Genomic DNA, 23929 nt, shown 5'->3' with positions numbered 1-23929 from the left:
GAATGTGTTGTCCAATGCATGCCTCCAATTCAGCTACATTCGTAATAGGAGCACTGAACACAACATCTTTCAGATAATCCTACAGCCAGAAATCACACAGATTAAGATTAGGTGATCTGGACTGTCAGGCTGTAGGGATATGATGGCCGATAATTATAACATTTCTGAAATGCTTCTGCAGCAGCCGCTTCACTGGCTGTGCAATGTACAGAGGAGCACCATCTTGCACAAAAATACTCCTACCTACACACAGATGCTGTGGAACAGTTGGAACGATGTTGGTCTGCGAAAGAGTCTCATAGTGTTTATCAGCAATGGTACAGGTAAGAGAACCCGAAGGTCTCATTTCTTCGAAAAAATAGACCCCTATGCTAAATGATGCCATCCACCTGCAGCACCCATCTACATAGTTACTCTGCAATTCAAACATAGTGCCTGGCAGAGGGTTCATCGAACCATTTTCATACTACTTCTCTACCATTCCACTCTCAAAAGGTGCATGGGAAAAGGAACACCTAAATCTTTCCGTTCGAGCTCTGATTTCTCTTATTTTATTATGATGATCATTTCTCCCTACATAGATGAGTGTCAACAAAATATTTTTGCATTCGGAAGAGAAAGTTGGGGATTGAAATTTCGAAACAGATCTCACTGTAAAGAAAACTGCCTTTGTTTCAGTGACTGCCACCCCAACTCGCGTATCATATCAGTGACACTCTCACCCCTATTGCACGATAACACGAAATGGGCTGCCATTCTTTGCACTTGTCCTACATTAGTCCTGCCTGGTAAGGATCCCACACCAAACAGCAATATTCCAGCAGAGGACAGGCAAGTGTAATGCAGGCAATCTATTTAGTGGGTTTGTCGCACCTTCTAAGTGTTCTGCCAACTAAGTGCAGTCTTTGTTTCGACTTCCCCACAATATTATCTATGTGGTCTTTCCAATTTAAGTTGCTTGTAATTGTAATTCCTAGGTATTTAGTCGAATTGACAGCCCTTAGATTTGTACAATTTATCGTATACCCAAAATTTATTGGATTTCTTTTCGTACTCATGTGGATGACCTCGCCCTTTTCTTTGTTTAGTGCCAATTGCCACTTTTTGCACCATACAGAAATTCTCTCTAGATCATTTTGTAATTGGAATTGTTCATCTGATGATTTTACTAGACGGTAAATTACAGCATCATCTGCAAACAATCTAAGGGGGCTGCTCAGATAATCACCTAGATCATTTATGTACATCAGGAACAGCAGAGGGCCTATGACGCAGAACGCCAGATATCATTTCTGATCTAATCGATGATTTACCGTCTATCACTACAAACTGTGACCTCACTGAGAGGAAATCACGAATCCGGCCACACAACTGAGACCATACTCCATATGCACACAATTTGATTAACAGTTGCTTGTGAGAAACGGTATCAAAAGTCTTCTGGAAATCTATGACTATGGAATCGATCTGAGATCCCTTGTCGACAGCACTCATTACTTCATGGGAATAAAGAGCTAGCTGTGTTGCACAAGAACAATATTTTCTGAATCCTTGTTGGTTATGTATCAATAAGTAATTTTCTTCAAGATGATTCATACTGTTTGAGTACAGTATACGCTCCAAAGTCCTACTGCAAATTGAAGCCAGTGATATGGGTCTGTAATTCAATGGGTTACTCCTATTTCCTTTCTTGAATATTGATGTGACCTGTGCTACTTTCCAGTCTTTAGGAACAGACCTTTCGTCAAGTGAGTGGTTGCATATGATTGCTAAGAAAGGCGCTATTGTGTCTGCATACTCTGAAAGGAACCTGATTGGTATACCATCTGGACTGGAAGACCTGATTTGAGTTGTTTCGCAACACCTAAGATATCTACTTTTATGTCACTCATGCTAACAGCTGTTCTCGTTTCGAATTCTGGAATATTTACTTCATCTTCTTTCATGAAGGAATTATGGAAAACTGTATTTAGGAACTCCACTTTAGTGGCACCATCATTGGTAACATTTCCATCGCTATCATGTAGTGATGGTATTGACTGTTTTTTTGGCACTGGTGTACTTTACGTACAACCAGAATCTCTTTGGGTTTTCTGCCATATTTTGAGACAATGTTTCATTGTGGAAACTATTGAAAGCATCTCGCATTGATGTCCGCACTAAATTTGGAGCTTCCATGAAACTTAGCCAGTCTTGGGGATTTTGTGTTGTTCTGAATTTGGCATGCTTTTTTCATTGCTTTTGCAATAGTGCTCTGACGTGTTTTGTGTACCATGGTGGATCAGTCCCATCTCTTGTTAACTTATGTGGTATGAATCTATCTATTGCTGTCAATACTGCATCTTTGAATTTGAGCCATATATGGTCTACACTTACATACTTAGCTTGGAAGGAATGGAGACTCCCTCTTAGGAAGGCATCAAGTGAATTTTTCAAAAAATGGCTCTGAGCACTATGGGACTTAACATCTGAGGTCATCAGTCCCCTAGAACTTAGAACTACTTAAACCTAACTAACCTAAGGACATCACACACAGCCATGCCCAAGGCAGGATTCGAACCTGCGACCGTAGCGGTCGCGCGGTTCCAGACTGTAGCGCCTAGAACCGTTCCGCCACAAGGGCCGGCAGTGAATTTTTATCTGCTGTTAGATATATCTTGCGTTTATTTTTAGTGGTTTTGGTTGATATGGTTTTCTGCCTCGCTACAATGACCTTGTGTTCACTAATCCCTGTATCCATCATGACACTCTCTATTAGATCAGGATTATTTGTGGCTAAGAGGTCAAGTGTGTTTTCGCAACCATTTACAATTCGTGTGGGCTCATGAACTAACTGTTCAAAGTAATTCTCAGAGAAAGCATTTAGTACAATTTCGGAAGATGTTTTCTGTCTACCACCGGCTCTGAACATGTATTTTCGCCAACAAATCGAGGGCAGATTGAAGTCTCCACCAATTATAACTGTGTGAGTGGGGTATTTATTTGTATTGAGATTCAAGTTTTCTTTGAAGCGTTCAGCTATTACATCATCTGAGTCGGGGGGTTGGTAGAAGGAGCCAATTATTATTTTGGTACAGCTTTGAGTATAACCTCTACCCATAGTAATTCACAGGAACTATCTATTTCAATTTCACTACAGGCTAAACTACTACCAACAGACACAAACACACCACCACTTCAGCTTAACAGAATGAAGTGGTATCGGTTGATATGTTTGTGGATTTTCCGTCACCCATATTCTGTATACTGGCATGTCCCTGGAGATGAAAATGGGTTATATCTTTCCACAGAATAATCCATGGCCATTCATTGTTCACTTCCATGCGAGCAAGAAATTCCAGAGTGAACATCTATGTTGTTGCAGGTCAGCAGGAAGCGACTCCTGAACACGGGTGGTTTTGTATGGATAAAAATGCAGAATGTCTCACAGGATTTTATGCACTGTGTTCGCAGGTATGTCCAATGTTCAGACAATTCCCTGTGCACTACATGTTTGCATCCCATCACTTGACTCCTCCTGCACTGCACACGTCTTCGAAAGACACCAGATCAACGGCTTTCCTCCCTTTGCCACACTGCACTTCAAAAGAACCTGTCTTTTTAAATTTCATAGTCATTTCTCCAGACCCTTAGCAGATATCAGGACAATGCCTTTTTTCATGCTCTTGAGTGTCTAAAACTTCTGCAGGGCTATTAGAACACAGTTACTGTTCTTGTAAAAAAGCTTTACTAGCAGCGTGCAATCTTCATAGGGTCAGTCATGTTGGGTATTCCGAATGCAAACTGACAAACAGCTGTGTGTCGTGCATATTCTGATGCTTACAGCAGCATCTATTGGTCAAAATGTTGTTTTTCTTTTTTTCCCCCCCATGATGTTTCTTCCTCCATTAATACTATGCTGCTCAAATTTGGTGCCATTTTGAACAGTGGTCCTCTTTCTATAGTGTTTTGAAACAGGAACTGAAATTATGGTTACCCTGTTTATATTATGAACCTACTGAAACCTGTGTGGGTGAGAGGAAAGAATTATCAAGGGTCATAAAATTATGAAAAATAATGATGGAACAGTATGTAAGGCTCTCTGTCAGGAGTAAATAATTTGAGCATGTTAGGTCGGTTCACAACCATCAGACAAGCTCAAAACCTAATCATAATTATGCATCAAATAAATTACATAGAATTCATAATTTAGAAACAGTAAAGTGACACAAAATTAGGAATTACCAAAAATATGCTAGTGGATAATTAAACCAGAACCTTTCACTTTTTAACATTTCTACTGTACGTCCGAGTATGCTGATGTTACTCTAACTGCAAGATCACAAAAAAAGTTTTAATAGCATATCAAAAATGAAGCTCTTTCCAGTGTTCAGAAAAGCAGAGAAGTATAACGGCATAATGCTCTGAGTCCTTCCACAAGGTATGAGCAGATACCTCATCTTGCTGAGACCTGAAGAACACAGATGTGTGTTCAAGCTGCAGTATAATACAAAGACCCTGCTAAGCCACATTGCCGAGATTCTCCCAAATTTATCAGTGCTGAGAGTGTTTCTCTTGCAGAGAAACAAGAATCCTTTACACCAGAAAAAAAATAAATCATGTCTTGCATCAGACAGAATTTAGAATTCTCAAAAGCATAAACTGCAACTTGCAGCCACGAGCATCTCAGCCTCGGACATACAGCATATAGCACAAATTAGAAACAAATTACTTGCACAGTACTGCAACAAGGAACAACATCTGTTTGTGCATAAATTTAGGTAGGAAAAAAATCTGCCATACATATAGTTAATTTTGTTTTTATTTCAAGATAAATATTTACCAGATGAGAATAAACACTATCAAATATAGCCTAAAATAATAACAAATAAAATATAAAGGAAGAAAAACACTGGTTCATAAATCTGATCTAAAAAGATTCATCCAAAACTATTCATGTGCCATAAATAACAACACTCCAAACAACTGACATTGTATAAGAATTTGCAGCTTGTTTCTACCAGAGTGAAGCTAAATTTCATGAACCAGCCTCAAAACACAATTTTTAATGAATAGATAGAAATGAAAACTACCTTTTGAGGACCTGTAATGTGCAACAGAAATGTCAAGAAAACAGACTACGTGGAAATGTCTTTTATTATGCATACATAACTTCTGCATTAACGGAACATTGAAAAAACTAAAAAAATAAAATAAACGAAGCAAGTATTCCTGCTTTTTCTGGAAAAAGAAATCTACAATAGCATGGATTACAGAAATAAGAAATGAACTAGAAAGAAACGTCCTCAAAGGACCAGAAAGAACAAATATTCCTGTTTTTCTAGAAAAAGAAATCTATAATTGAGTGGATTACAAGAATATGAAATGAACTAGAAAGAATCATCATCAAAGAATCAGAAAGAGAACAAAATAGTAAATTCTGAAGGCTTTCACACAGTAGAAGAAATAATAAATCAGGAACACCATGGACAGAAGAAAGGAAAAAACAGTGTGAGGAGAAAAAAAAGAAAACAACAAAGAAGGAAGAGGAATTGAAGTTGTTGCATGATCTTAGTTGGTCAAGACGAAGATAAAACAAAGATAAATCTGACACTTAGTTTTTCAACAGATTTGATGTTGCAAGGTCCACATGTTGTAAACCTGCTGACTGGAAAAATCCACAGAAATAGCCTATCTAAATAACCTACAAACCCTATATAAGACAATACAACATAATGCACACAATTGTAAGAGAATAGATCACAGGTAGTAAACAAGTAAAAGCCTTTAATCTAATAAGATAATTAATTACATAAATGTGACACCTGCTGCCAATGGACGAGCAGAGCTCCAGGTTTTTCTTCAACAGCACAAATTTGGACAGGCCCAAGACGTGACACGCTGCCAACCCTCTCGATAGTATGCGCCAAATCAGCTTCAACAGCATGCAGGCAACATTCAAACTGCACACCAGGAACATCTTCCAAGTTTGGGACTGCTGGCAACCTATCACACAATCTGAATGTGTCATCTATAATTTTCGGATGGGTCACATTACAGATAAAGTCTTAGTGATAAAAACAGTGAGACCTAAGCCAACATTAAATGAAAATTAGAATCATGGCATAAATTATAGAACTAGCAAACCTCAATGGGAACATAAGGAAACATAAAACAGTGGTATGAATCATGAGAGTGTTGAACTTCTAAAAGGTCATTATAGGGGGAGCGGTAAATAACCAAGGACGTACAATGTCCAGACAATGCCTTCCGGTTGTAGTTAATAAAAATACAAAAACTTGTTTGTCATTGCAATTAGGACTTTATTTTTGTGAGTATAACAAATTATTAATCTCTCTTCATTTTGTTTTGCAGTTTCCATTTTCTCTTGGTCACACATTCTATCTCTATAGCTTCCTCCACAAACTGAATTTTTTATATTTCTGTCTACTAGGCCTTGTTGTTTTACCTATTTGAACCTCAGCTGTCTTCAATAACTTATCTCTCAAAGCTATCCATTTGTCTTCTACTATACTCCTTTCCCGTTTCAGTCAGCTATGGTCTAATGGTCCCTCTGAAACTCTTGACAGCCTCTGGTTCTTTCAATGGTCCCCATCTTCTTAATTTCATACATTTTCACAATTTGTTCACTTTTCATCAACAGTTCCTAACCAATAAATGACAGTCTGAATATATGTATGCCCCTGGAAATGTCTTGCAGTTTAAAATATGGTTCCAAAATCTCTGCCTTACAACTATATAATCAATACAAAACTTTCCAATGTCTCCAGGTCTCTTCCATCTATACAATCTTCTTTCACAATTCTTAAACCAAGTATTAGTGATGATTAAATTCTGCTCTCTGCAAAATTCTACCAGGTGGTTTCCTCTTTCATTCTTTTCCCTAGTCCATACTCTTCTACAATTTTCCTTTCCTTCTTTTTCCTACCATCAAATTCCATAGATAAATTACAATTAAATTTTACTCTCCCTTCTTTTATCTCATCGTACATTCTTGCAACCTAATCATCATCTGCAGAGATAGTTTGCATATAAACTTTTACTATTGCAGTGGACGTAGTTTCATGTTTATCTTTGTTACAATAATGCATTCATAGTAGCTTACTCGCATTCCTATTTTCTTACTCATTAGACCTATATAATTTTGTATTTACAACCGTGTACAGACCTGACCCAAAGTACTGTTCATCCTGACACCAAACTTCACTAAGTTGCACTATATTTAACATCAATCTACCCTTTCCTTTTTTAAACTTTCTAACCTACCTATCCAATTAAGGGGTATAACAGTCCACATGCCGACCCTAGAATAGTAGTTTTGTTTCTTTCTGATGACGACATCATCCTTAGCAGATCTGAATGGGAGGGTATTTTACTTCCAGAATATTTTGCTCAAGAGGATGCCATCATCATTTAATGATACAGTAGAGATTCAAGACCTCAGGAGAAATAATGACAATAGTTTCATCTTGCTTTTGGCCATTCATAGTACCAGTATAGCCAGGTCATGTTGTTTGGTTGATTGGGGGATAAGGGACTAAACAGCAAGGTCATTGATCCAGGGGTAGTCCCTTCATAATTAGTGACTCAGCATATTCTGATGATGAAAATACATAGGAGGAGTCAGACTGAAGCACTTGAAGCTGACAAAGAACTGCCAGAGAAGTGTGTGGATCAGGCCAGTATGGAGGTAAGAGCAGATGAGGGGTCTCCCAGGGCTCATCCAATGGTGGGAAAAGATCCTCCTCACATCTGATCCTGCCTGCCCAATCAATCACGAAGAAGTTACAGAGCACAGAATGTCTCTGAGTGAACAGATTCAGAACAAGAGAAAGTGAGAAGATTGCATGAGAAAAATGTGGGGAGTACATTCAAGGAGGAGAAGCAAAGATCCTGGCAGAGGGCTGCAGTGAAGCGCACTCCAACTGGTAATCTCATCAGAGGGCTGGTATTAAGAGGTCGATGCCTCTCATATGCAAAAAGAATGTGGTATGTTTGTTGACCAGGGAACTGTCAAATGGCAGTTACATAGGAGACCAAGAGCTGGTACTGTCGGAGATGAAGAGGTCTCACTTCAGCAAGGAGACTGTCTACAGGACTACTTCAGAAGACACCAGGGGCCAGACAATCTCCACGATAGACTGAGTCTGACAATTTCAGTGCCAGACAAACTGCTGAGCCTAAACCTGGCAATCATAGTCCAGCTGGTATGAGACCAAGGTACAGCAAATACGGAGGATAGTAACACAATCTGCACACCCAGAGGTGTGGGCAAGGAAACAGAGTGTGTTAACCAGGACTGTGCTACTAAGCCATAAACCTGGCAACCAGGTTAAGCTTCCACATGCAGCTAGTCTTTTGTTGGAAAATATGGGGCAGTCAAGTCAGCTTTTTAGCAGAGAGGAAGCCCAAAATAACTGTTCAATAACTTCAAAGCACTGGGTCAGAATGGACTATGGCATGACGACAGAATGTGTGACCCCTGTTTTTGCACTAGATAATTGGTAACCATGGGAAAGAGCACAAGCAGGCCTGTCGTATGGCAAATTGGAGCTGGCATTTAGCCAAGGCTACTGTGTGGGAGCTGTACCAAATGCAAAAGTTGTCGGCATTCAGTGCAGGAGTGACCAGCTGCCCAACAGAGGTCACTAGCTCACAGATGGCAAAGAGGAAGTGTGTGACACTCAAGGCAGAGCCCTGTGGAACACCATTCTCTTACTACCATAGAGAGCTGAATGAAGTGCCAACAGCCTGGTACGAGGTGCATTCAAGTTCTAACGCCTCCGATTTTTTTTCTAATTAACTACTCACCCGAAATCGGTGAAACTGGCGTTACTTCTCGACGTAATCGCCCTGCAGACGTACACATTTTTCACAACACTGATGCCATGATTCCATGGCAGCGGCGAAGGCTTCTTTAGGAGTCTGTTTTGACCACTGGAATATCGCTGAGGCAATAGCAGCACGGCTGGTGAATGTGCGGCCATGGAGAGTGTCTTTCATTGTTGGAAAAAGCCAAAAGTCACTAGGAGCCAGGTCAGGTGAGTAGGGAGCATGAGGAATCACTTCAAAGTTGTTACCACGAAAAACTGTTGCGTAACGTTAGCTCGATGTGCGGGTGCGTTGTCTTGGTGAAACAGCACACGCACAGCCCTTCCCGGACGTTTTTGTTGCAGTGCAGGAAGGAATTTGTTCTTCAAAACATTTTTTAGGATGCACCTGTTACCGTAGTGCCCTTCGGAACGCAATGGGTAAGGATTACGCCCTCGCTGTCTCAGAACATGGACACCATCATTTTTTCAGCACTGGCGGTTACCCGAAATTTTTTTGGTGGCGGTGAATCTGTGTGCTTCCATTGAGCTGACTGGCGCTTTGTTTCTGGATTGAAAAATGGCATCCACGTTTTATCCATTGTCACAACCGACGAAAAGAAAGTCCCATTCATGCTGTCGTTGCACGTCAACATTGCTTGGCAACATGCCACATGGGCAGCCATGTGGTCGTCCGTCAGCATTCGTGGCACCCACCTGGATGACACTTTTCGCATTTTCAGGTCGTCATGCAGGATTGTGTGCACAGAACCCACAGAAATGCCATCTCTTGAGGCGATCTGTTCAACAGTCATTCGGCGATCCCCCAAAACAATTCTCTCCACTTTCTCGATCATGTCGTCAGACTGGCTTGTGCGAGCCCGAGGTTGTTTCGGTTTGTTGTCACACGATGTTCTTCCTTCATTAAACTGTCGCACCCACGAACGCACTTTCGACACATCCATAACTCCATCACCACATGTCTCCTTCAACTGTCGATGAATTTCAATTGGTTTCACACCACGCAAATTCAGAACACGAATGATTGCACGCTGTTCAAGTAAGGAAAATGTTGCCATTTTAAGTATTTAAAACAGTTCTCATTCTCGTCGCTGGCAGTAAAATTCCATCTGCCGTATGGTTCTGCCATCTCTGGGACGTATTGACAATGAACGCGGCCTCATTTTAAAACAATGCGCATGTTTCTATCTCTTTCCAGTCCGGAGAAAAAAAATCGGAGGCCTTAGAACTTGAATGCACCTCGTATAACTGGTGGGATGAAAATCATTAGGGAGCCTTGAAAGCCCCAGTCATGGACGGTAGGTAAACTGTGATGGCGCCAAGTGATATCATACGCCTTACGTAGGTCATAAAAGACAGCAAGGAAGTGTTGACATTTAGAAAATGCCTGTTAGACTGCTGTTTCCAAATGCGCCAAATGGTCGGTTATGGATCATCCTTGTGAAAACCACACTGAAAGGGCAACAAAAGGCCCAGAGATTCGAGGGCCCAGCAAAATCCACGGTCAACAATCCTTTCAGGCAGTTTGCAGAGCACACTGGTGAGTTAATCTGTCGGTAGCTGTCGACAGATGTTGGGTATTTGCAAGGCTGAAGGATTGGCAAAATGGTACTATCTCACAACTGCAGAGTGAAGGGACCTTTGAACCAAACACAGTTAAAGATCCTAAGCAGATGCAGCCTTTGAGCAACATTCAGATGTGGGATCATCTGATTGTGAACTGACTCAGGGCCTGGGGCTCTATCATGAGACAAAGCAAGAGCCTGAAGCAATTGGAAGGTTCATAATATAATTCAAACTGGCAAGAGGGTGGAACATAGGTGGATGTCTTCAACTTGTCTCTTCTGCATTAGAAAGATAGCTGAATAAGAAAAAGGTGCCAACACTGATGGAAAGTGCATCACAAGGTGTTCAGAAGAACAGACACATTGGTAAAAATACCAACCTGAAGGTCAAAATCAACAGATATTTCAAGGCTCTTAAGACTATGGATCATGCCCTACACCAAGGATTAAGAGGTATACGTTCCCAGGAAGGAGATGCAGTGCTCTCAGCATTCCTTCTTACTGTTTTTAATTAGATAGCAAACCTGAGCATGAAGTCACTTAGTAGTGATACAATTTGTCTGCAAAGAATGTCACTGGGAACACTGCACAATTTTTCAGCAGCCCTGAGCAGCTATTGCAATGCCTTTGTTCCACCATGACAGTGAAGAGGAGCAGTAGAAAGGGGAATAGCAATTCTCACGGCATGGGAGATCACGTTGGATACATCATGCACAACCTTGTCGATGCAATCTGACAGGGGGCGAAGGTAACGGCAGAGACATACAACTGCAAGCTGGCTCTTCAAAGCACCGATTGTGGTAGTTGATCCAGCCGGTGATAGCAAGGAAGCAACAGGATCACTGTAAAGTTGTCACAGTCACATAGATCATCATGTAACAAGCAATGCAGTGAAGCCATGAGACTGGGGGAAGAGATCATTACATCAAGAGCTGGAAAGGTGCCATGGACAGCACTGAGTGCGTAGGAGTACCACTGTTGACGACACACAGTTCATGGTCAGTAAGAATCTGGTCAAGTTGATGGCCCCAACGAGATAACATGGTACTCCCCCACAGGGGGTGATGCGCACTGAAATCTGCAAGTAGGAGAAAAAAAGGGGAAAGTTGTTGGATTAAGGTGGTCAACTCAAAGTAAGAAATTGGTCTGCCTGGAGGTATGTAAACAATGTAAGTGGTGATTTCTGTGGTTGTCAGCACTTGCACTGCTATCACTTCCAACACTGTATGAAGGGGAACCCACTCACTGATCACATCTTTGCGAACCAATGTGCAGACATTCCAGGTGCCCTCTCAGGACCGGCGTGGTTCTGGACAGAATGCATGACAAAACCATGGAGCATTGGAGAATAGCCACCAGTGAAGTGTGTTTCTTGTAGAGCAATACAAATTTCTGAGAGGAGGAATTCAGATACTGTAGTTTTGGCTGGTGATGTTAATATTCATACAGTTCCACTGAATGATCACATTACAGGTGTTCAGGTGATGTGTGAAAGGGCCGTGAGGACTGTTCATGCCCCATTATTACTGCCTGTCAGCGATGGCAGTAAAACCACATCAATGAGCACCGGTTTGGAATTTGACAACATGGGGGGATATGACACCTCCAAGCTCACCGGAATAGCCTTGACCTGATTCTTTTTCTTCTTCTTCTCCTTCGCAGCCTTTTGTAGCTGGGATCTTGTGAGGGCCTATCCGCCCTGATGCCACTTATTCTGACCAAGGCCTCAGTTCTCCCCATGGGCACCACCCAGCCACAGCAAAGGCTATCTGGCACATGGGTCATTGCTGGGATTCCTGATGCCCTAGGAAGACTGGCATCCACTCCTTGGCATGCACAGGGAGCTAGCAGCTAAGGCATCAGCAGTGTGATCCCTGTGTTATCAGGGGGCTCAACTGAAAGGGTACATCACAACCGCCCATTTGGACTGGCTACTGTGTTGGCTTTGAAGCTCAAATAGGAGCCTAAACAGGTATTGTGTGCACATCATCTTTAGGTACTATTCAAGGTGTTTTTCCCCAGTCACTCCACATTACAGAAACATTTGGAAAATGAAGATCAAACCCAGAATGGGACCACAAATTACTTCAGCCAATAAGATGTGAATGAAAGAATATTACAAAAAAGGAACACAAAATCTACAGAATAGCCAGGTTGACATCAAAGGCTGCCATCATCAGAAAGTGAGCAAGATAAGGAAGGATAGTCAAACATGAGAGATTGGAGCACAGGAAACAAAGGGAGTGCTGCAATAAATTGAGCTACCATTCTTGCAATGTAGATATTCCCCCTAGGGGATCAAGGCTGCACTGGCTGGTGTTACAAGGTCACAACAGCCAATCATTTTGACTGTGATGCAAGCAACTACTGAAAAGGCTGCTGCTCCTCTTCAGGTATGACATGCTGTCTGGCTTCTCCACAGATTCCCCATCACTGTGGTTGCACTTACGGTATGGTTGAGGCAAGCAAGCAGGCCCACCTCAGCAAAGTCTGGTGTTCATAGTGGTAGCAAGTGTTGCTAGAAGTAATATATTTTTGCACACCAGTAGAATGATGAGAGAGCTATTTACAGACTGTGAATATGTTTTCACATCCCTTCTTAAAGACTTTCACTTTTTCCTTGATCTATCAAATAATCTCTGATGGAAATGTTTCAGTAAGTCAGAATGAAGTATACTTCAACCTCATACCAGCAATTTTCTTCTAACATGGAAATCTGAAATTGTAGCTTTGGAAGAAGCAAACATGATGGAAGAGAACATATACGTGATTAACTGCTGCACGCTGTTAATCTGAAATAAAGACATTTATCATAGCTAAAAAAACAGTACACACTTTTGCAGCAATCCATAACCCAAGGTCACATTACAAATTTCAGAACTAGGAAACTACTACTAATGCCCAAAAACTTCCTCCGATTCCTTTCAGTTTGTTGGTACTACAAAATAATACTATCTTTTTACAAAGACAATAAGTCTCATAGGTGGTGATACCCATAAATAGAGATAACTTTGAATAATAATTACACTGCAGACCATAGAAATATAATTAATCCAGTCTAATGGGCTGCATTCCTACCTTCCGAGAAATGCAGCACCACGCTCTGCAAACGAGTGAGTGTAGTCATCCCAGCTTTCAGTTAATGGAAATTTGTTACTGTCATCCAGAGAATGTCTCCCTTCATTAGCATAGCTGTGAGCCACTTGCATTTGAGCGGTAATCAGATCTCTACATTCAGTTAGAGGTGCCAGTCCTTCACTACACAAACGATCCACTTCTTCAAGAAGAGCACTTCGTCTTTGCTTTAAAGCATTTGTGAATGCTGCTGCTAGTGTGTCCAAAGCAAAATTGACATCATCTCTTGCCTGTTTGGCACTGTGTTTCACCTGTTAACAAAAATTATATTTGAGTAAACAATTGCTCCGTATGTGCATGCTGGGGAATGTACACAATATTCATTATATCAATTTACTTCCAAAACACAATGAAAATTAGTTGCTTTTACTATTTCACATGACAAATATATAAATGTCAAGATAGCAAGAGAACTTATACTGGGAAATAAAGGAAAAATATGCAAAATTCTGAGGTAAATTCCAGGATTACAATACCAGGAAATGAGTTACCATATGTTTAGAGCAACTACTGGGACAAACTACTGCAATCACGTTTTAGAGTTAAATATCCTCCCTTACAGCAGGGCTCTAACACATTCTTACAGCCCACTACCACCACCTTAGTCTCGACCTTTGCCTTCCCTTATCCCCACTCAACTCTGGCTCCTTTCCAGCTCACTTGATCTGGCCTACAGTTCACTCCAATTTACTTGCAACTGTTTCAGACTTCTCCCAATCCGTAGCTGAAATGATATACTGAATTCAATTTTGCACATCTTAACTGAAAACTTGAATAAACCAAATCTGTTCAGCTCAGAAACCAAACTAGTTCTTTCACCTGGTGATACAATTATTATTGCTAAACACCAATTGAGGAGATTGGAAACTACATTTTTTTAAAGCTGTTAACAATTCATTTTAATTGATTCAGCTTTATGTTCTTGATGAAACAATGAACACGGGATTAACAAAACAAAATACTTTTTTGTCTTATTCACAAAACTTTTGTTCTAACAGTGTGGAGTTCTATACTGATATAACTTTCGCATAGGAAGAAACTGTATGTGCGACTTTCAAGAAAGCCAAGAACAATTGGCAAATCAGTGTATAAAAAGAAGTTCAACTCATTTGCAAGTGTTCTATGGTATAACACTTATGCAGCTACAATGAGGAAAAAATTATTCATTCTTATTTATTCAATTTTTTACTTAAGCCCTAATAAAGGAGAGGTTAGTGAAGGAATGAATTTTCACTTTGCACTCAAACTGTCACCAATGAGGATCAGTATGAGGGGACTGGGCTCAGATTCCCACACGCACGCCACCCCCAGGTAAATAAGACATATACTTTGCACTTCATACCTAGTATCTATGAAATTAAAAGTCACCCAAAGAGGTAATGAACACACATTCTTTATGCAAGCCAAACAGATACTGCCTTATAGAATGAGATTTTCACTCTGCAGCGGAGTGTGCGCTGATATGAAACTTCCTGGCAGATTAAAACTGTGTGCCCGACCGAGACGAAAACTCGGGACCTTTGCCTTTCGCGGGCAAGTGCTCTACCATCTGAGCTACCGAAGCACGACTCACGCCCGGTCCTCACAGCTTTACTTCTGCCAGTATCTCGTCTACTACCTTCCAAACTTTACAGAAGCTCTCTTGCGAACCTTGCAGAACTAGCACTCCTGAAAGAAAGGATACTGCGGAGACATGGCTTAGCCACAGCCTGGGGGATCTTTCCAGAATGAGATTTTTCACTCTGCAGCGGAGTGTGCGCTGATATGAAACTTCCTGGCAGATTAAAACTGTGTGCCCGACCGAGACTCGAACTCGGGACCTTTGCCTTTCGTGGGCAAGTGCTCTACCATCTGAGCTACCGAAGCACGACTCACGCCCAGTCCTCACAGCTTTGCAGGCTGCTGCCTTATACATTGATTATGTTAAGTGGTGCACAATGAAATGAAATGCATTCACCACTGGTTACAGTTAATCTACAGTTTTTCTCCTTGAAGTCTGTTGCATAACATTTCTTGGTGAACTTGTTGAACCAAACTGGGTTAAAATTTTAAACTTTCAACAATATTGTCATGAGATGTGCTGCAGGAACGTATAGTACTTATTAGTGTCACTGGCTGCTATGTGCGAGTTGCCAGTTCATATCCAGTTACCAGCAAATATATGTTACTTTGTATTTATTATTTCTAGAAGGTTCTAATGTTAGTCATGTTTTCATATTCTGGGATACTCAATGTTTGTATACACATAGTAGCACTCTATGTTGGTGTCCATAATAAACATGCTTTTAGGGCTGTCTTGTACTTCACTGACGAGTATGCTTTCAGATTTGGACTTAATTGGGGGTATGATATGACAATAAAAGAAAGGTGGTTGAAACCTAAAACTGATAGCAGCAAAATTTCTGAAGAAAATTTAATTGTATATAGAAAGGACTGGCTAATGGGAAATGGAGGTAGTGTATTTGTTGCAACAGACAATGAACTCAAATCTACAAGATAGAAATTGGAGCTGCACGTGAAAGTGGGAAAGATTCAATATCAGTTGTGGGCATAAAATGATAACTGGATCCTTCCCTTGCCCACCAGACTCAGCTCCTTATGTAACCGAAAACTTTAGGGAAAATGTCAGTTTATTTGTACGTAAGTTCCCCAATCATACTGTAATTGTTGGTGGAGACTTCAATCATCCAGCAATCAATGAAGAAATTTGGAGTTATGTTAGTGGTGGGCATGATAAGACAACCTGTGAAACGTTACTAAATGCCTTCTCTGAAAAACATGTACAACAAATTCTTCAGAACCCCACTCATGATGGAAACATATTGAATCTGATGGCAACAAATAGATCTGATCTCTTAGAGGATGTCCACATTGAAACTGATATCAGTGACAATGATGCGGCTGCAGCAACAATGATTACCAAAGTACAAAGGACAACTACAACAAGCAGAAAGATATATATGTTCAGTAAACCAGATAAAAAATCAGTAGTGTCATATTTCAATGAGGAACTTAAACTTTCAGCTCAGGGCAGTAGCATGTAGAGGAACTATGGCTCATGTTAAAAAGTTGAACATGCACTGGATAGATATGTCCCCAAGAGAACAGTTCGTACTGGGAGGAACCCTCCATGTATACTGTCACTGTAAAGAAACTTCTAAGAAAACAGAGACTACTGCATAATAGGTGTAAAACAAAGTGTAAGACTATAGATAGAGGCTGAATGAAATATGTTTGGCTGTCAAGAGAGCAATGCTTGAAGCTTACAGTGACAATCATAGCAGAATAATGTAAAATTATATTTCACAAAACTCAAAGAAATTCTGGTTGTATGTAAAGGCTGTTAGTGGCACCAAAGCTAGTGTGCAGTCCCTAGTGTATGAGACAGGAACTGAAATTAAAGGTAGCAAAGCAAAAGCTGAAATGATTTACTCTGTTTTCAAATGTTCCTTTACAAAGAAAAACCCAGGAGAACTGCCTCAATTTAATCCTTCTACCACTGAAAAGAAGACCAAAATCAGTATTAGTGTCAGTAGGATTGAGAAACACCTGAAACAGTTAAAATTGGATGAAGCCTCAGGGCCTGAAGGAATCCCTATCAGATTCTATACTGTATTTGCAGCTTAGTTAGCCCCTCTTCTGAATATATAATCAATTGTAGATTGCTCGAACAAAAAATTGTGTCCAGTAGTTGAGAGAAAGCACAGGTCACACTTCTCTACAGAAAGGGTAGTAGAAGTGATGCACAAAACTACCATCCAGTATTCTTGACATCAATTTGTTGTAGAATCTTAGAACATATTCTTAGTTCAAACATAATGAAGTATCTTGAACAGAATGACCTCCTCCATGCCAACCAACACTGATCCCAAAAACACTGATCATGTGAAACCCTGGTTCAAGGCAGTCAGGTAGATACCTTCATTTCTCAAAAGCATTTGACCCAGTACCACATCTATGCATACTGTCAAAAGTTCGATCATATGATGTATCATGTGAAATTCATGACTGGATTGAGGACACTTTGGTAGGGAGAATGCAGCATTTACCTAGGACGCAGAGTCATCGCCCAGATGTAGAAGTAACTTCGGTTGTGATCCAAGGAAGTGTTTTGGGCCCCTTGCTGTTCCTGTTGTATATTAATGACCTCACAGACAGTATTAAAAGTAACCTCTGACTTTTTGCAGATGATGCAGTTATTTATAAGGAAGCTGCATGAATATTCAGTCAGATAATGATAATATTTCAATGTGGTGCGAAGTTTAGCAACTTGTTTTAAACGGTCATAAATGTAAAAATGTGCACATCAAAAAAGAAACAAAATAGTATCCTATGACTATAATATCAATGAGTCACTGTTGGAATCTATCAACTCATACAAATACCTGGATGTAACACTTTTCAGAGATATGAAATGGAATTATGACACAGGCTCCCTCACGGGTAAAAGCAGGTGGCAGACTTCGATTTGTTGGCAGACTACTGGGAAAGTGCAATCAGTTTGCAAAGGAGATTCCTTACAAATCACTTGTGTGACCCATTCTAGAATATTGCTCAGTGTGTGGGACCAGTACCAAATAGGACCAACAGGGGACATTCAATGTACACACAGAAGGGCAGCATGAATGGTCATAGATTTGTCTGACCCAGGAAAGAGTGCTATTGGGATGCTGAAGGAACTGGTCTGGCAAGACTCTGGAAGATAAGTGTAAACTAAGACCAAGTTTCAAGAACTTGCTTTAAATGACAACTCTAGAAATATACTACAGCCCCCTATGTATCAATCACACTGGGATCACGAGGACAGGGTTAGAATAATGTACAGCACACACAGAGGAATTCAAACAATTATTCTTCCTGTGCTCCAGACGTGAATGGAACGGGAAGATACCCTAATAACTGGTACAATGGGATGTGCTCTCTGCCATGCACTACACAGAGGTTTGTGAAGTATAGTTGTAGATGTAGATGTTTGGTGGAAATGACAGGTACTTTGAAACCTCTATATCAACGTGTCCCCTTAGGCAGTGTAAAAGCCGTTGAATACTTGGACAAGAAATGGAATACAAGCACTGCATATTTAGGAGATCAATGGATGCCAAAACAGCAGTAAGTCAACTGCACATCAGGCACCCAGCAGTGTTTTCCAGAGATGCATTTCAGTACAGAATGAAACAAGTGAAAGGTTTCAACAGAGTCGTCGAATACAACATACGGAATGATCTGATGTGTTTTGCAAATTTGTATTTGGACAGCACAGCTCAGCAGCGATTTGAGAACAGCAAAGAGAAGCTCAATAGCTGGGATAACTTCCGGGCCGTTCTGATGAAAACAATTGGTGACAATTGACAGCAAATCTGCTTAGCGAAAGAACAACGGAAGAACAAGGCTCAATTGTGCAGGGAAACAATACAATCATAGATGCAGAATTTTTTGCGCAATGCCAAGTCATTATTCTGAATATGACAGGAGCTGAGAAGAACACACACTCAATGAAAGGAGTCATACACCCTTCTCAATCTGTTTAGTGTATTCATCTCTTTGTCTCCCTCTACGATTTTTACCCTCCATGCTGCCCTCCAACACTAAATTGGTGATCCCCTGATGCCTCAGAATATGCCCTACCAACTGATCCATTCTTCTAGACAAGGTGTGCCACAAATTTCTCTTCTCTCCAATTCTATTCAATAACCCCTCATTAGTTATGTGATCTACCCATCTAATCTTCAGCGTTCTTCTGTAGCATCACATCTCGAAAGCTTCTATTCTCTTCTTGTCCAAACTATTTATCCATGTATAACTTCCATACATGGCTACACTCCATACAAATACTTTCAGAAACGACATCCTGACACTTAAATCTATACTCGATGTTAACAAATTTCTCTTCTTCAGAAACGCTTTCCTTGCCATTGACAGTCTACATTTTATATCTTCTCTACTTCGACCATCACCAGTTATTTTGGTCCCCAAATAGCAAAACTCATTTACTACTTCAAGCATTTCATTTCCTAATCTAATCCCCACAGCATCACCCGATTTAATTCGACTACATTCCATTATCCTCATTTTGCTTTTGTTGATGTTCATCTTATATCCTCCTTTCAAGACACTGTCCATTCCGTTCAGCTGCTCTTACAGGTCCTTTGCTGTCTCTGACAGAATTACAATGTCATCGGCGAATCTCAAAGTTTTTATTTCTTCTCCATGGACTTTAATTCCTACTCCGAATTTCTCTTTTGTTTCCTTTACTGCTTGCTCAATACACAGATTGAATAACATCAGGGATAGGTTACAACCCTGTCTCCCTTCCCAACCCCTCGACTCTTATAACTGCCATCTGCTTTCTGTACAAATTGTAAATAGCCTTTCGCTCCCAGTATTTTACCCCTACCACCTTCAGAATTTGAAAGAGAGTATTCCAGTCAACATTGTCAAAAGCTTTCTCTAAGTCTACAAATGCTAGAAACGTAGGTTTGCCTTTCCTTAATCTGTTTTCTAAAGTAAATCATAGGGCAGTATTGCCTCACGTGTTCCAATACTTCTACAGAATCCAAACTGATCTTCTCCGAGGTCGGCTTCTACCAGTTTTTCCATTTGTCTGTAAAGAATTCGTGTTAGTATTTTGCAGCCGTGACTTATTAAACTGATAGTTCGGTAATTTTCACATCTGTCAACACCTGCTTTCTTTGGGATTGGAATTATTATATTCTTCTTGAAGTCTGAGGGTATTTCGCCTGTCTCATACATCTTGCTCACTAGATGGTGGAGTTTTGTTAGGCCTGGCTCTCCCAAGGCTTCCAGTAGTTCTAATGGAATGTTGTCTACTCCCGGGGCCTTGTTTCGACTTAGGTCTTTCAGTGCTCTGTCAAACTCTTCATGCAGTATCATATCTCCCATTTCATCATCCTCTTCCAATTCCATAATATTGTCCTCAAGAACCTCGCCCTTGTATAGATCCTCTATATACTCCTTCCACCTTTCTGCTTTCCCTTCTTCGCTTAGAATTGGGTTTCCATCTGAGCTCTTGATATTCATAGAAGTGGTTCTCTTTTCTCCAAAGGTCTCTTTAATTTTGCTGTAGGCAGTATCTATCTTACCCCTAGTGATATACGCCTCTACATCCTTACATTTGTCCTCTAGCCATCCCTGCTTAGCCATTTTGCACTTCCTGTCGATCTCATTTTTGAGACGTTTGTATTCCTTTTTGCCTGCTTCATTTACTGCATTTTTGTATTTTCTCCTTTCATCAATTAAATTCAATATCTCTTCTGTTATCCAAGGATTTCTATTAGCCCTCGGCTTTTTACCTACTCGATCCTCTGCTGCCTTCACTATTCCATCTCTCAAAGCTACCCATTCTTCTTCTACTGTATTTCTTCATTCTTGTCAATCGTTCCCTAATGCTTCCCTGAAACTCTCTACCACCTCTGGTTCTTTCAGTTTATCCAGATCCCATCTCCTCAAATTCCCACCTTTTTGCAGTTTCTTCAGTTTTAATCTACAGTTCATAACCAATAGATTGTGGTCAGAGTCCACATCTGCCCCTGGAAATGTCTTACAATTTAAAACCTGGTTCCTGAATGTCTGTCTTACCATTATATGATCTAACTGAGACCTTCCTGTATCTCTAGGCTTCTTCCATGTATACAACCTTCTTCCATGATTCTTGAACCAAGTGTTAGTTATGATTAAGTTATGCTCTGTGCAAAATTCTACCAGGTGACTTCCTTTTTTATTCCTTACTCCCATTCCATATTCACCTACTATGTTTCCTTCTCTTCCTTTTACTACTACCAAATTCCAGTCACCCATGACTATTATATTTTTGTCTCCCTTCACTATATGAATAATTTCTTTTATCTCCTCATACATTTCATCAATTTCTTCTTCATCTGCAGAGCTAGTTGGCATATAAACTTGTACTACTGTGGTAGGTGTGGGCTTCGTATCTATCATGGCAACAATAATGTGTTCCCTATGCTGTTTGTAGTAGCTTACCCGCATTCCTATTTTCCTATTCATTGTTAAACCTACTCCTGCATTACCCCTATTTGATTTTGTATTTATAACCCTGTATTCACCTGACCAGAAGTCTTGTTCCTCCTGCCACCGAACTTCACTAATTCCCACTATATCTAACTTTAACATATCCATTTCCCTTTTTAAATTTTCTAACCTACCTGCCCAATTAAGGGATCTGGCATTCCATGCTCCGATCCACAGAATTCCAGTTTTCTTTCTCCTGATAACAATGTCCTCCTGAGTAGTCCCCGCCCGGAGGTCCGAATAGGGGACTATTTTACCTCCGGAATATTTTACCCAAGAGGACACCATCATCATTTAACCATACAGTAAAGCTGCATGCCCTCGGGAAAAGCTACGGCTGTAGTTTCCCCTTGCTTTCACAGCCATTCGGAGTACCAGCACAGCAAGGCTGTTTTGGTTAGCATATAAAGCCAGATCAGTCAATCATCCAGGCTGTTGCCCCTGCAACTATTGAAAAGGCTGCTGCCCCTCTTCAGGAACCACACATTTATCTGGCATCTCAACAGATACCCCTCCTTTGTGGTTGCACCTATGGTACGGCTATCTGTATTGCTGAGGCACGCAATTCTCGCCACCAATGGCAAGGTCCATGGTTCATGGAACATCATCACCAACTTGTAATCATACAAACCACAACCTCAGCTGCCTGCATAATGGGTATTGCCTCTGGGTTGCCTCTGGGTTCCTACGAGTGACATTGGCACCAATGAAGATTTAAATGGTATAGCACAGTGTAAATCATAAATTGCTAGCTCTGTTATAGCACCTGGTAATAGTGAAAGAACAAGGAGACAGTAAATAATGTAAAGAAACATACTGACACTGGTATTCTCTCAGAACTCAAGTACGAGGTCACAAAGCATATACAAAGGTATACATTTTGGTGCTCATGTTGCAGTCAACTTTCAAACAGGAATTCAGGGGCTGGATTCAGGTAAGGATGGAAGAATGTAATGAACCAAGCGATGCCAGTAAGGTAGATCCAAGTTCCAGGCACTGACCACCGCAGCCACTGACCGCATGCCAACACAACAACTTCAGCAATGACGGGCCACCTTCATGCTCCAAACCACTTCTGAAAGACAATGACAGTGACCACAGACATTGATGCTTAGCCTGAGTTGAACACTGCTGTGAAAATGATGATGTACCCACAACGCAGCCACCCTGACTGCTTCTTGACTGTCTAGCCTCTTGGCAGCTCTGCCATTCTAAGGGGCTAGGCAAAGATACTTGAGGCATATTCCAACTGGTAATCACAATGGGGGTAGGTGTCAGGGGACCAATGGCCCTAGTATGAAAAAAGAACCTGGCACATTGGATGATTAGGTAATCAATAGATGGTGATTGTGTAAGTGAGCAAGTGTTGGTACTTCCCAAAATGAAGAGGGAAGACCCCACTTTGGCAAGGAGATTGTTTATAGGACTAGCTTGGAAGGTGCCAGTGGTCAGTCGTACTCCAAGTTGATGGACTGAGTCTAGTGATTTAAAAAGCTGATGTGCTGCTGAGCCACAGATCTGTCAACCATAGTCCAATCAGAATGAGCCCAGGGCCTGGTAAATATGAAGTACAATAGTGCAATCCACACACCAAGAAATGGGCAAGGATACACAAGTGTGTTAAGCCTTTGCATGAATCTGGTCTTTAGGTGGCGAATATGGGGCAACCATGCCAGCTTTTTATCAAAAATACCATCTGAGCAACAACAGCCAAATGCTGGGTACACAAGTAGAGTTCTGAAGTGACATGAACTTTGGTACAACAACAGTGCATGATCTTCACTGGAGAAAACTGGAAGCCTTGCCAAAGAGTCCAAGTGAAAGCCTTTCAGGTGGCTCCTTGTGGCTGCTGTTGAGTTAAGGCTTCAGATTGGGAGCTATACCAAACACAAAAATTATCAACATAAAGCACAGATGTAGCAACTAACCCATTTATGGTGATAAAGAGGAGAATAACACTCAGCATAGGGCCATGAGGGACACTGTTCTTTAGGCCCATGGGGAGCTGAACGATGTACCATCTCTAAGCTGAAGTGATTTGAAGGATAAAAACTGATAACTGAAAATTGGTATGGAGTCTCAAAAGTCCCAGTCGTGAATGGTAAATAAACTGTGTAGTGACAAGCAGTGTCATACGCCTTATGTAGGTAATAAAAGACTGCAATGGCATTTAGAAAATGTCTGTTGGATTGCTGTTTCCAACTTAATCAGATGACTGGTTGTAGACCGTCCTATCATGAAACCACCCTAATAAGGAGAAAAAACAACCTGTGATTCAAGAACCAAGCATAATCATCTGGCTAACTTCCAGTTTGCAGAGCATACTGGTAAGGCTAATCAGTCAGTGGC

At 40.9% G+C, this 23929-nt stretch overlaps 1 protein-coding gene across 2 annotated transcripts in view; it reads right to left on the bottom strand.

Moving 5' to 3' along the window:
• LOC126162454 (cytokine receptor-like factor 3) overlaps positions 1-23929 on the bottom strand; it is a 124329-nt gene that overhangs the window by 82828 nt on the left and 17572 nt on the right. For both annotated transcript variants that reach the window (XM_049918976.1, XM_049918977.1), the window contains exons 2-3: positions 13475-13782; positions 5805-5985 (exon numbers count right to left, since the gene is read on the bottom strand). In XM_049918976.1, coding sequence (XP_049774933.1) covers positions 5805-5985; positions 13475-13782 — 489 coding nt within the window. The remainder of the gene's footprint in view (positions 1-5804; positions 5986-13474; positions 13783-23929) is intronic.

This window comes from Schistocerca cancellata, chromosome 2 (genome assembly GCF_023864275.1).
Source record: "Schistocerca cancellata isolate TAMUIC-IGC-003103 chromosome 2, iqSchCanc2.1, whole genome shotgun sequence".
Lineage (NCBI taxonomy): Eukaryota > Metazoa > Arthropoda > Insecta > Orthoptera > Acrididae > Schistocerca > Schistocerca cancellata.
This window is presented reverse-complemented; position numbering and strand designations above follow the sequence as displayed.